The 14,054-nt window shown below is 34.3% G+C and overlaps 3 protein-coding genes across 3 annotated transcripts in view; all 3 read right to left on the bottom strand.

The window, feature by feature from the left end:
* The window catches only part of LOC105173992 (E3 ubiquitin-protein ligase PUB22-like), a gene marked incomplete in the record, with an annotated part of 1,845 nt that extends 1,210 nt beyond the window's left edge, over positions 1-635 (bottom strand). Inside the window, 1 exon segment of the mRNA XM_011095935.2 lies at positions 1-635. Coding sequence (XP_011094237.1) covers positions 1-465 — 465 coding nt within the window.
* On the bottom strand, positions 4,544-6,059 carry LOC105174206 (E3 ubiquitin-protein ligase PUB24-like). Its single transcript, XM_011096232.2, has one exon. It carries the CDS (start codon positions 5,895-5,897, stop codon positions 4,668-4,670), a length of 1,230 nt encoding a protein of 409 aa, XP_011094534.1. The 5' UTR covers positions 5,898-6,059; the 3' UTR covers positions 4,544-4,667.
* Positions 11,560-14,054, bottom strand: part of LOC105173990 (BEL1-like homeodomain protein 1) — a 4,929-nt gene continuing 2,434 nt past the window's right edge. Inside the window, exons 5-8 of the mRNA XM_020697620.1 lie at positions 13,928-14,042; positions 13,009-13,382; positions 12,853-12,913; positions 11,560-12,765 (exon numbers count right to left, since the gene is read on the bottom strand). Coding sequence (XP_020553279.1) covers positions 11,923-12,765; positions 12,853-12,913; positions 13,009-13,382; positions 13,928-14,042 — 1,393 coding nt within the window. The 3' untranslated portion in view covers positions 11,560-11,922. The remainder of the gene's footprint in view (positions 12,766-12,852; positions 12,914-13,008; positions 13,383-13,927; positions 14,043-14,054) is intronic.

Below are 14,054 nucleotides of genomic sequence, written 5' to 3'. Positions count from 1 at the left end.
ATCTCGAGATGCCTGGAGGGTTTTCTGGACAACCAATGAGGCCAAGAACTCGGCAGTTCCAGCTGTTTCCATGCATCTTCTATTCGTTTGGTTCTGCGAAGCTATTGATCTGAGTCTTTTTAAGCACTCAAATTGCATTTGTGGAGTCTTGGCGTCGTTGAGAAGCTTCAAGAGCTGGGGTTTGCTGACGGGGGCTTTCGGGGTCGGCAGCCTTTGGATGCCATGGGCGGCGTGGAGGGTGCACCAGGATTGGATCAGCCGCCGGAGGGTGATGTTTGGGGTTAGCTCTGTGTCGTAAAGAACCTGCTTCGTGACCGGACATGTGTTGTTTTTCTGAGAAAAGATCCATTTTTCGATGCTGTCCCTGTCGTAGGATATGCCGGTTGAGATTGTTACCGGATCCTTCATGATATCTAGAGCAATGGGGCAGAGGAAATATGGAGGAACCTCAATTTCATCAGCCATTAATGAAGAACAAAGATGAACAAATTAGGGAGCTGTTTGAGTGCAAGAGTGTTGAGGTAGAGATGATTTGTTTGTAATATATGTGGAAAACGCTTTGATGAGTAGTAATAGAAGAAGGTGAAGCTGTTGAGGATGGTTGTGTGGATTGGTTTGAAGATGATGAAAGTAGGGTGGATTTGGTTATATATGTGTTGAGAAAGAGATTCAAATTTGTCTAGTCAAAACACGGAAATTTTATGAGTGTGTGTTTTGTGTTTATGAGAGAGAGAGAGAGAGAGAGAGAGAGAGAGAGAGAGAGAGAGAGAGAGAGAGAGATTTTTATTTTTTTTTTAGAGAGAGAGAGAGAGAGAGAGAGAGAGAGAGAGAGAGAGATTTCTTTTATTTTATTACATGATTTTAATATTTGGTGGGATTGGACTTGGACTTTTCTATGACACCTAGTCTAACGTGTGCGGCTATATATGACGATTTGCTCTTCCCCAACGTCTTTTTGACTTTCTTTACGTAAAATTAAATAAAGAAAAAAAAACACATGGTGGTCCTATGCATGCCTACTTAATTTACCTTTACCCGCTAATCAAAATCGTCTAATCCACGACGCCACCAAAAAAATATAATATTGATGATAATTTTAGAATTATTATTAAAAATATATATTAAATATACAGTATTTTTATTTTATTACTAAATAATTATAGAAATATTATTTTTTTCGTCATTTAACTTTACTTCATATTAGTTTTAATTTTGTAAGTATGTTCCTTATTTAATTAGTCCCATAAATTATAAAAATATTAGTTTGATGTAATTAAAATTTCTGTATTGTATTTTGTCGATACAATACACATAAAAATCTCTTAGGGTTAAATAACGTGGTTAATTATATTATTACCAATACAATATATATGTAATAAAATATTAAATAAAAATTTTAAAAATATTCACTATATATAAATATATCTTGAGTGAAAAAAATTTAATTTTGTGATAATATAATTAATTATTAGTAACAAAAATTATACATACATCAAATTGTCTCTATAAATAATTAATGACATATTTATACACAAATATGGTAATAATTATATTTACTATCTATAGATGTGTTGATGGTTTATAGCAATAATTTTATACATAATTATTTCTAAAAATAATGTATATTTACTTAAATATTGTCACTATTTAATTATTAAAATCATTATAGAAATAAAATAATTTCTTGTCACCCTAATACATATAATTAATGGCGATTTTAATATTATTTTTAAACCTTTATAGTTAACATTCTTTTTTAGTTTTTTTTTTAAGTACATGTTGAGTTAAGTCGTATATATTAATCTCGTGCTCTTTAACTAACTTCTAATAAAGCTTTATTATTCAAGTCTTGAAATTAATGAGCTACCAAAAATTTAATTAATTTTTTTTTATATTTTATCATTTGAACTATGTCCATTTTACATTTAAATTATTTTTTTGTGTCAACTTATTATCTCAATTTTATTAAATTTACAATTTCCCATAGATGACAACTTTTCTATTGATTTTTATTTAAAAAATAAAACATCATGTACAGTGCACATTTGCATTTGAAAGGAAAAACTTGCCCTTACATATATGCACACTGCATCTAATATTTTACTAACTGTAAAAATTAACCGAAAGACATATATGGTAACTTACAAATTTCATAGAATAAAGATTTTAAGTTATTACAGTAAAACGTTTAAATTACATAATGTAGAAAACGAGCATAATTTTTAAATAATAAAATATAATTTATTTTAAAAAAAAATAAAAAATGACGCTCGTGCCTAAATATGTACACACGTATTTGGCTGCCGACAAGTGGTGGTGGATAAAGGACAGGACTCATTATTATGAAATACACACATACATACGTACGTACATATGATTCAGATTCACTTGCTTCATATGCAGTTGGCTAGTGGGCCTTCGCTGTCCGGTCCTTGGCGGTGTTGAGTGTTGACCGATTCTCTCTCAAAACCTTCCGCCACCATAATTTTATTTATTTCCATATTTTATTTTAGTTTAATCCCTTTCTTTCTTTTATATATTTAGGTCAACTATATATATTGCCTTATCACACAACTAAAGAAAAAGACATATATATAGAAGTCGAGTTTGGATCAATCAATATGTATACCTTAAATTGTTTTATTTTATTTTCTCTAAAATCTGACTGAATTGTATTTTAAATAGATTATATATTTTTATGATAAACACCACAAGAACACATGATATTAATGATAAAATATTAAGTAATAATTTTAAAATTATTATAAAAAAATATATTAAGTGTCAATAATTATTATCTTGTCACTATATAATTCTTAGTGAAAAAAAATATTTACAAATTTATCATTAAATACAATTAGTAATTATTTATTGTCATTAAATACAAAATTGATAATGATAATAATTTGAGGATAAAATAAAATTATGGAAAAAAATCATTTTTATTTTTCACATTAATAATAATGGAGTAGGTCGACCGAAGGAAAAATAAAAGACACGTAGGAAAGTAATTAAAGGTATGGAAAAGGTAGAATTATGTGGACATAATATCCACCACGTTTTGTTTCCACGAAAAATAATAATGCATGACGTGCGAAATGTCAACCATCATCATTCATGCCAATTTGCAAATTGCACTTGTGTGGACGTACGTATCTCGATCTCCCTGTAACTCTCGCCTTTTAGGTTTGTACTACATATATATTAATGGCTAGGGGTCATTGTGACCTTTCATTATAAATTACACAATGGGAAAACAAAACTATGGCCAATTTCGATTGTGATGGCTTCAATTTTGTCACTCAAACATCAGTTGTTCATACACAGATGAAGTGAGTTTCTAATACAAATTTGTCCTAAATGGTAAATTAAGATTGTCGTACACCATGTATATCTATATATTGTTTCTATTATTACTGAGTTTGACGTGATTTGTGTAATTGTGCTCAACTAAAAAGCTTGATCATCAATCTTTAATTAATACATCACGTTTTTCTCTATTTTTTGGGTTGATTTCATTTAAATCGACTTTGGTCAAAACCCACTATTACTAACAACCCAAGCAATAACCATATAAATTACTTCACTTAATGGATTGATTAATAACATGAACGTAAATTACTATTAGTTGAATCGAAAACTCCAAGGGCATTAACAAGGAAAATGTTGGGCGAGGAAGCATTATACGTAGGGGCCGGAAGAAAAACGAATATAATGGTCTGCCTCTCACCCCCATCCAACTGCCAACTAATGGATCAACTTCTATCACAGTAAAGAAGTCCATCGCCCCACTAGACAACCCAACTACTCCACATAAGCCACGTACAATCAGCCCTAACATACTCCCACTATTTGCTGACATGAACCCCATAACAGTGCCAACCATTACATCTTCTCAAACCATCCTCATCGTCCAACCCACTATACAATCCAGCTCCATTTCTTCAGCAATCACAGACCTCTCGCTCTCGGCCCACAACCGTCCATCACCCATGTCCAGCCCACACTAAATTAGGTTTAGAAGAAGGAGAAGGAATCGAGGAGACGAGAGAGAGAATTACGTTCAGAATTTTTGCAGAAAAGGGAAAGAAAACAAGAGAGACGGGTCGAAAAAAGTGGGTTCAGTGGGCTGAGTCAATAAATGGGCCAAAGAGATGCAGTGGGCGTGCCTCCAAAATGTATGGGTTTAGATGTTGTGGGCTCGGCCTATTAAAAAAAAAGGTCCTAGGCCAATATTTTCTCATCACATATATGTTTTCTTTCCTATAATTTATTTCCAATATTTTCAGGCAGCACTTTGTGTACTCTAAGTCTAAATTGCATCGGCTTGTCAGATTTGAGTTAATTACATAATAAATATAATTCATAATTAATGCATTATTTAAAAAGAGTGATCAATCGTATAATAAAATATAGTTACATTTATTGTATAATTAGTTTGATCCAATTAAACCAGATCTAAATAAAAACTATAACTAATTAAATAGGATGAACCTTGTCAAGCTAGCAACTTTGGTACTGAATTGGATTTTTTGTTGCAAACTATATCTCATCTCCTACTTTGTTCAACATACATTAACTAAGCGTATAAAATTTTTCCTTAAATAAAATATATGATATCATTTTTATATGTGTATATATTAAATGGAGTAGAGGATGAAATATGATTAGCAGCGGAAAGTCCAATCGGCTTCTGTACACGGCCAGTGATCATTCCACACATCAGAGTTTGTCCGTAGGATTTCTTTCGCTTTCTCCTTGAGATGCACAGCAGAATTCGCTTGCATCACCATGCAAAGCTTTGCAACTGTTCCAACCCTCAGCATCTCCTCAAGCACTCTACTCGTTCCACAGTACTTAGCGATCAGCCAAATAATGGAAACGGCTCTTTCATCCGCGATCGAAGAAACCTTCAGGATTGGCTTCGTGACTGCTCCAATACCGGCCGTGTGATTCACCAGCTGAGCCCTTCCATCTGCACACGAACACAGATGACATAGTATTCCCAATACTAGTTCTGTTGTTTTCTTCTGATCCGGGCTCCTCAGTTCCACCTCTATTAGATCAAAAACAGCCCCTGATTCGACCATCACGACCCTGTTTCTCCCCCACGGGCAGGCATCCAGCAATGCGTGCAAAAGGGAGTTCTTTCCTTGCTGAGAAATGTTGCTGCTTTCGGCCCGTAACAAACACAATATACTCTTGAAGAATTCGGGCTTCAGTCTCTCCAGCAGGCCCGGATTTGCCTTCTCGACCATGACTCTCAATGCATACGCTGCGTGGGATTTTACTACCACGCTGTCAGGAAGATAATCACAACATAAAGCCCACACCAGAGAGTCGAAAACTTCATCGTTTTCAGTTAAGGGTCCCTGCAATTGGGCTAACGAAGCACGGACGACATAGAAAAGGCTAAGAGCTTCTTCCAGGCCGTTCATCTGTTGTTTATCGTAACATGATGTGATAAAAGATATCAAGGCGTTAACTAAGCCAGCCTCCACCAAGAAAACCCTATTTCTATTGTTCTCGATGGCAAGAGCTTCCAATTTTCTCAGTGTTTTGATCTGCAGATCAGGCTGGTAGAGGTCCCTGATCAGGTTAATTGGATGTAATTTGCTGAGAGGACGCTTAGGGGTGGGGATACGGTCGATGCCATTAGCCGCATTTAGGGTGCACCAGGCCTGGATCAGCCGGCAGAGCGTGTTGTTTGGGGTCAAGTCGGAGTCTCTAGGCAGCGGCTGCTTACTTACAGGGCACGTCGTGTTGTTCGTCTCGAATAGCCATCGTTCGATGCTTTGTCGATCATAGGTTATTCCAGTTATGGCTGTTACTGGATCTTTCATGATTTGAAGTGAAATTGGGCAGATGAAGTACTCGGGGACTTCTATGTTGTCCATGAGTACTACCTCACCAAGAAAGATTACAAAGAATTGGGGATTATTAATAAAATAGACATATACTACCTAACATGAAACTGCAAATATATATATGAAAGCATAAGGTCTGGAGATTAAAGGAGAATGTATGAACTAGATTCATTGTTTGTAAGAGAGTGTGTGTGTGCGTGAAAGTTTTCACAAGAAGTAAATTGGTCATAGGTATTAATTATGTAAGTCATGGAAAATTTTAGCCGGACTATTTCGGTAGTCAAACTGCATGCAAGAAAAATGGGGCAAAATCGTGTTTTGGTACCATTAAAAAATGTCAGTTTTATTTTTGGTCACAAATTTTGCAAGTTCGGGTTTTAGTACTATTAAATTAAAAAATAAATATTTTTGGTACCAACTTAACGGTAGAGCCCATGTGGCCTTAACGGCCGTAAATCCTACCATTTTGGTGGGAAAAGTCACATGAGTTTGAAAAAAAGGAGGAAAAATTGGTCTTCCAATATTCCATAGTGTTTTAGTACCATTAAACCTAAAAATAAATCTTTTTGGTCCCATAAAGTCATGTGCGCCACAAAATAAGTAATAAACACATTCCAAAATAATAGATAGATTCCATAAACATGAAGTAAAATATATTAGTTATAAATACACGATTTGAGCTAATTGAAACATGGTTTGACAAAACCCACTTGACAAAATATATGCATTGCAATACATAATTTTTGCTTCAAATCGTGTATTTATAACCAATATATTTTGCTTCATATTTATGAATTTTATTTTTTATTTTGGAATGTGTTGTATTACTTATTTTGTGCTGCACATGACTTTATGGGACCAAAAAGGCTTATTTTTAAGTTTAGTGGTACGAAAATAAATATTGGAAGATCAATTTTTCCTCTTTTTGCTCAAACTCATGTGACTTTTCCGCCAAAATTGTGAGGTTGACGGCCGTTAAGACCCATGTGCTCTGCCGTTAAGTTGGTACAAAAAATGCTTATTTTTTGGTTTAATGGTACCAAAACTCGAACTCACAAAATTTGTGGTACCAAAAATAAAATTAATATTTTTTAATGGTACCAAAACACGATTTTACTCAAGAAAAATGTGATAGCCAAATACCAGATTTGAACCAATTAAGAGTTTATAAGTTTATAACTAATGTGCATTGTCAAGTTCTGAGAATTATGCACGTGAATTATTAATGCGTTAATTTGGCAGTGAATTAATTTATATCATGTCCAGATGATATCTATATGTATTAATTAGTGTATGTACGTATAGCATTTCATAAAATTACTTTGACTGAAATGTTTGTTAATTGTAATTTAAGAAAATGGGATTTTGACCAAATCCACTCTAATTAATTAGTATATATAATCAAAGTGGATGGCGTAACAAATGATCCGTTCAATTCAAAATCACAATAAATACAACGATCTTCCATATGATTAAAGTCAAAAGGCCAAGTCAACGGTCAACTGACCATCAATTTAGTTTACTCGTCTTCAATGGTCCACCCACCCATACTGTTCACTTTGTGGCCACTGCATGCCGTGAATCACGACATCCCCTGTTATGGCAAAACAAAAAAGCGGGTATTGAAAGCAAATGATCAAACCTGCCGAACTACTACTTCTTTATTAAAACAACGTTTTCTGCATCCATAAATTAATGTTAATTTCCCTATATATATATATGATGCGGGTGTACCACAACCAAGGAAATGGATTGAAATGCCCTCAAAATATGGAGAAAATTCTAAAGATCTGCGTATTTTCCTTGGGTCGGGTCGTCGATCGGACCCGACCAAGTTCGACCCGATTTTCGGACCCAAGGCTTGAACCATAGATCATTTGTCAAGATTGGATATGAGATGCCGCCACGTAGACCAGCTGTGTATGAACATTTGAATTTATAAATATCACTGTTCATATACATTTACTACAATTTCGATCACATTTAATTTGGAACTTTCTAACTATCTAACGATCTATTCTTTTTTCAGAGACCATACTTGTGCGAGATTAGCCACAAGCTCAACCTGAAGAACTTCAAGGAGCTCTACCCAGTTTCGATCCAGACCAATATATATATAGCTGCAAAAGTAAACCATTTATTTCCCTGTTTCTATGGTTAAAAAAAGCAAAATTGCACCATTCTTGACAAACAAATAATAAAATAATTTAAAATTAGAGATTCATGGGTATGTCTCATTATAACTCTGTTGAAAATAGAGGAAAAGCATATGTTTTGTATTTCGAATACTCTGGTAAGATTAACAACCATGATATTGAGACGTATAGAAATGGAGAATTTTGGAAAAATACCATATTAGCAAAATTATCTGAAAAATTAAAAACTAGCAAATTAAAAGAGTCACTTGTCAGGCATGTGTTGATCTCCGACGAATTTAGTATTTTTTGACGATATCTGGACTAAACGTAGTAATTCTTTTAGTTATATCCTCAATTACAAAATTTAAAATTCAAAAAGATTAAAAGTGTCGGCCAATAGTTATAGGATAAAAGATGCATTTTTTTCATATATATAATGCGAGTATGTATATCATATGTGCATATGTACCATGTCTATATATTATAAGTAAGACAATAAACATATATATATATATATATATATAGTAATTATGTATATACAGCTGTTCTGCATATATTCATTTAATTAATTTAGAACGCGTTTGAGCGTAAATAGCCGCAAGTACAAGTAACAGGAATTAAGAAAAGACTTTTAAAGTCAATGAGAGGCGAAAAACGTTAAGGATTAGCTGATGATAAATAGTATTTCTGTATTACAAAATTCTTGCTTTTTTATTTCATCATAAAGTCAACATTCGATATTGAATTTTATTACTTGTTTGATTTAATTAATTAGTGTTGGTTTTATTAATCAAAATGTAATTATTAATACATTTTAAAAATAGCCATCCGGTTGACCCACCATATATATTTGTTATTACCATTTTAAAGACTATGAACTAAAATTCATGATAAATAACTATTATTATATCATGTTAAGTAAAATTGATACAAAAACTTATCTTATTCATTATAAAAAAATATTTTCCATGGCTAAGAGCCATGACAAATATTTTAACTACTTTCGTAAAAGTCACGACCAATAAGTATTACTTGGCCATGTTCAATAACCATTTACTATGTTATTTATTTTGAATTATGACAATTAGCCATTGTTAAACGTTATAGTTCTTGTAGTGATATTTTACTTTACCTCTTGATTTTTCAAATTAAACCATTATTATTATTATTATTATTATTATTATTATTATTATTATTATTATTGTTATTACTTTGTCTCCTTAATTAAGTCAATAACCACTCATTTTCTCTTATTATGAAAAGGATACTCATTAGCATTAAATAAAAACATCAATGACTAACTTTGGGAGGTGAAGTCCATAACTTTAGAATTATATATTAACTCACGGGTTTGAGTTTATCACACATGTAAAAATATTTATTCTATCTCAATATATGAGTTTATCATAATTTTGTTTTATAGTTATTTATAATTTGATAGTTATCTAACGACAATTGAAATATTAATTGATAAATTGACGTAATACTTTCAGTATAGAATACAAAATAAAAAACAAAACAAACTTATTGTAACATTTAATTTTTTTTTTTTTCGAGAAAGCTTTGAATTGAGTCAGCAATACTTTCTTGTTTTCCTTCACATATATACCCAAAAAAAAAAAGAAAAGAAAATTTATTATGAGTTTGAAATCTTTAAATATATTCATAAATAAGCACGATATTTTAGTGATATATTACTAGTATTTCATTGACGACTCATATGTCATTTCAGCTCGTTCGTTTGGGTTGAGCGTGTAAGATAGCCCATGCAGTCTTTATCCCATAATCGTATGATCCAATTGTATGGTAGGCTCATGGGTGATTGTTTGCTTACATGGATTAAAATTTCATTTTGAAATAATTAAGACATATATACAATAAAGAGATTATCTCAAACTGATGATCGACGCAGCTTCTGACAATCAAACACAGTAATTTAGAAGAATTAACAATTACGACAGACTTTGCTGAAAATTGTACTAGATTATACTAGAATGGAAACGATTTTTGATTTGAGAACCTTTTATTTCTGCTAAAATATGATGTTCACAAACAATTTTATGCTTTGTCTAATCAGATTTACGTAGGCATGAAGTGCCCATCTTTAATGTTTAAAAGTCCACGTCAGTATATTGGCCAAGAATCTAAAATTCCCATACTACAAAAAAAATATCATTGACTATAATATTAATGGTTATGACTAAAAATTATGACAAATAACTATTGTTAGTCATGTTTAAAACAATCGAAATAAAACATTAATTTTTCTACCATAAAAAAAATTATTTGTCACATTTAAGAACTATGATTAAAATATTTGTCTTAACTTATAGCACCCCATGCAAAAACTATTGTATGGTCTGTCAATGACTATTTACTTCGATAATTTATTATTAACCATGATAATTGCCGATGGTTAAATGTTATATTTGTAGTAGTGCTGTATCAAAAAATCAATTCAAACAAGTTGTAATTTCTAGCGAAATTCATCCGCAATGTACGATTTGTTTTTTTGTTTTTATAAGAATTAGTGTTCTTATTGCCACACTTACACTTAGAGGACCGAAAATGTCGCTCCTCTATTTGTTTAACAACCTGGGTGATTTTGCATACTCCTTCTGAAGAAAGCAGTGATTATTGTGCATGTTGCTGGACAAGTGATTTCATTTATGAGGTTCATGAAGTCTTGAATTGATTTCTGATCATGGTAAACATCTGCTGCATTCGTTAGAGGTATGATCGATCCGTCTATGATATCCGTTAACAGCCGTTGTTAATCAGATGGATAAAGTACTGTGTGATGAGAGAGATGTAATATATGTGAAGCTATTTACCTAGATTAGATGCCAATTGGTCAGTAAATGAGGAAAAACCCTGATAACAATAATTCAGTAATAATTCAACAAGCGTGGAAACCAGAGGACAGTGTGTCTGTCATGTAGCACCATCCTTAGCCTACAAAGGCAGAATGAAGTCGAGGATAAGGGTCGTCAACCTAGGGTGGTCCAAAGCAATCGAAGATTAAAGAAAGAGAAGTTGAAAGCTAGTTAGCAAAGCACCCTTCCCATACAAGCAACTATTCCAATAAAAATACACGTTATAATCAACTACCAGTTTTAGTTTATTGCTCTTGTCAATTGATCAAATTGTCAAGTAACAAGAACAAGATTTTGTAGCTTCTCTGATATTTTGTCTTATATCTGTGGACTATGTTTGATTGGCAGTTCTTTTTCTTCATATTGCCAAGACAAGACCATGAAAAAGAGGCCTTTTGCTATGATCCTTATCCTTGAATTTTTGCAACATATAATCAATTGTCCTGGGGCCCTTTCTTCCGTATTCTTATTCTATATCTTCTCATTCTGCGATTCCAATCCAAAAAGCTGATCCAAAATTTCAAATCAGGCGTGGCCTGATGTTGAACCTTTCGCTGTTTTGTCCCACAGTCGTTTCTGTTGCCATGAATGCAAGAAGATGGAATCATGAAACGATGCTAACGGGGCAAACACGGTTTATAGATGTAATAAAACTGTTTAGACACAAGCAGCAATATATATACCAGATTTAAAACCACTCTTTATTCTCGTATACCACCCAAAATAACTAGTTTTTCTCCACATTACATTATCACAATCATCTATTATCTGCAGAAACAAAATTAATATACAATCCCCAACCATATTCTAAAAAACCTAAGCTGCCTGTAAGAACCGAAATGGTTCTCCTGAAATATGTATACATATTTATATACTTATACTATCTAAGTTTCTCTTACCCTTCTCTACACTATCATGTAATTATCCTCTTCTTCCTAGTAATGAAGAAAAGGGATAAAAATAGTGAAGAGGACCCTAAGAGTACCTTGTGGCAATACCTCTCTTTGCCTATCTAACTTTGCTTCTACTGAAACTCATCAGTTAAGCTACAAAGTCTGGCAACAATTGCGCAGCGAACCTCTTCCGGTTCTGAATGTTGATGTTGTCATACACGTTGGTTGAGTGTGTGTTTGTCTGAGTGTTCATTCCACCGAAATCATTTGTTTCCCCGATTTCAACACCTCGTCCTAACTGTATGCTTTGGCTTGGCAGAAATGTCTGGTGGGCTCCTGACATGGAGAGATTCTCACAATGCGGGAGGCCTAATGTGAGAGAAACGCCGTTGCCTGAGTATGGTGCTTGGAACTGCTCGGTCCCAAACCTCCCGAGTTCCCCAATAGGGTACGAGCCGAATCCTCCAATGAAATTTGTTGGCGCGCCCATCAATGTGAACCCATCTCTGCCCTGCCTCTCATTGCCAAATTTCATTGACATGTTCTCGTTGTGGGGATCAGTGGGCTTTGACTCCATGTTCATTGATGGAATGCTGCTCGGTGAATGTAGAATGTCGGCATTGCGCAGCTTCTTTGGACTCCCCTGAGTAATGCTTTCGATTTCTGTTGATCCGATAAGGTTAAAACCTGCAATGTTCCTCAAGGTTGTCCCAGTTGGGGATGTTGAGTTTGTGGACATTGATATCACAGGAGCAGCATTCTGGTTAATGGGGTTCTCTTGTTTCGAGATGAAATTCTTGTTCGGATGATCAGTCCCTGGGCTCTTGGCTTGTGGAGCAGTGGTTTTTGAGGCTGAATCTTCATTCTGTTCACTTTTGCTAGTCTTATCCTCTGATCCATTCTTTTCGTTTTCCTTCATCTCTTCCATGTACATCTCCTCTACCATTGGCTTCCAGAGACGAACTCGAGCATTGATAAACCAATTAGAAACCTGAAATTACAGCAGCCAACTCAATATCGAGAACTCCATTGAACTAGTGAAAAATCTGATCAGGAATTTTAGACGATCAATAAGTACCTGACTCCTGGTAAGCCCCGTCTGTTTAGCAAGCATGAGCTTATCCGAGTCCTTGGGATAACTGGCAAAAATCAAGAATCATGGTAACTCATTTGTCTTGATATCAAATATTGCACCTAAAATTTGATACAATATGAAATTTCTAAGCCAACTTACGGGTGGAGGAAGTGTTCGAAGAGCCAGGCACGAAGAACAGAAACAGATCGCTCGGGCAATCCTCTCTGGGGTCTCCAAGCATTGTGCTGGATCATTCCCAACTGCTGCAAGGCCCTTTGCTGCCTTATCTGATTATCGACGTATTTGAGTCTCGACCCCTCGATTTTCCCTTCCAAACTGTCTTCTTCACCTAAGCTTTTGCTTGCAGCTCGGATTTGGCCCAAGATTGCGTCTTTCAGGCACCGGAATTGCTTTGAGATTGTTTGCAGAGCCAGAGCAGTGTAAGTCTTTGCAGAACCGATGCCTGCTGCGCTGCTTGTCCAGGAGATTACAATCTGCATCTGGTGGTGGTACTGCCTGTACCTCTGCTCAACCTAAGACATGATCAATTCAATTCAAAATTAAAGTGAGAAAAAGGAGTGATAATCAAGTAGAGTTTAGGAGACATTAGAGTGCTCAAATCAGTTTGTTAATTAGTTATTACCATAAAGAGAAAGACAGCACGGAATCGAATTAAAAAAAAAAGAAAAGAAATTCCAGTTCTGATAATTTAGGAACCGTATGTTGCAATGAAAAGACCACCTCAAAATCTTTTGATGTTCTAAATTCTTCAATACTATGAAAACAGAACTGAATGAAAAGAACACATCTGACATGAATATCACATGATAGTTACTCTTTGCAAAGATCTGATACAATTACTCAGCTGATGGAGACCTGACTCTTTCAATTCCTACGCTTCAGCCAAACCAAAATTACAAAAAACTTTACTTGGAAAGCCAACTCTTTTTACTTGTTTTTGAAAGTTTCCAGTTACAAAACCAAAAACCGCTGCTTTTACTATGTCAGCAATATCATCAATACCTCATCAAATTTGTTACTTTTCAAATGTATAATTCTCGCACACAGACAGGCTTACCTCATCAAGCATGTTAACAAGCTTTGCTTTCTTCATCTGAATTTCTTGTCTCTCTGCTGTAGTGAGCTCAGCCCCACGTTTTCCACTGCCCTCTCCTCCACTTTGTCCGTCTCCACTTGCGGCAGGG

Source organism: Sesamum indicum, linkage group LG11 (assembly GCF_000512975.1).
Source record: "Sesamum indicum cultivar Zhongzhi No. 13 linkage group LG11, S_indicum_v1.0, whole genome shotgun sequence".
NCBI classification, from domain to species: domain Eukaryota; kingdom Viridiplantae; phylum Streptophyta; class Magnoliopsida; order Lamiales; family Pedaliaceae; genus Sesamum; species Sesamum indicum.
The sequence above is the reverse complement of the archived record's forward strand: the minus strand, read 5'-3'. Positions and strand labels throughout refer to the sequence as shown.

Excerpts from the sequence above, each read along its gene's own strand:
- LOC105174206 (XM_011096232.2), bottom strand. The coding sequence starts at position 5,897 with ATGGACAACATAGAAGTCCCCGAGTACTTCATCTGCCCAATTTCACTT.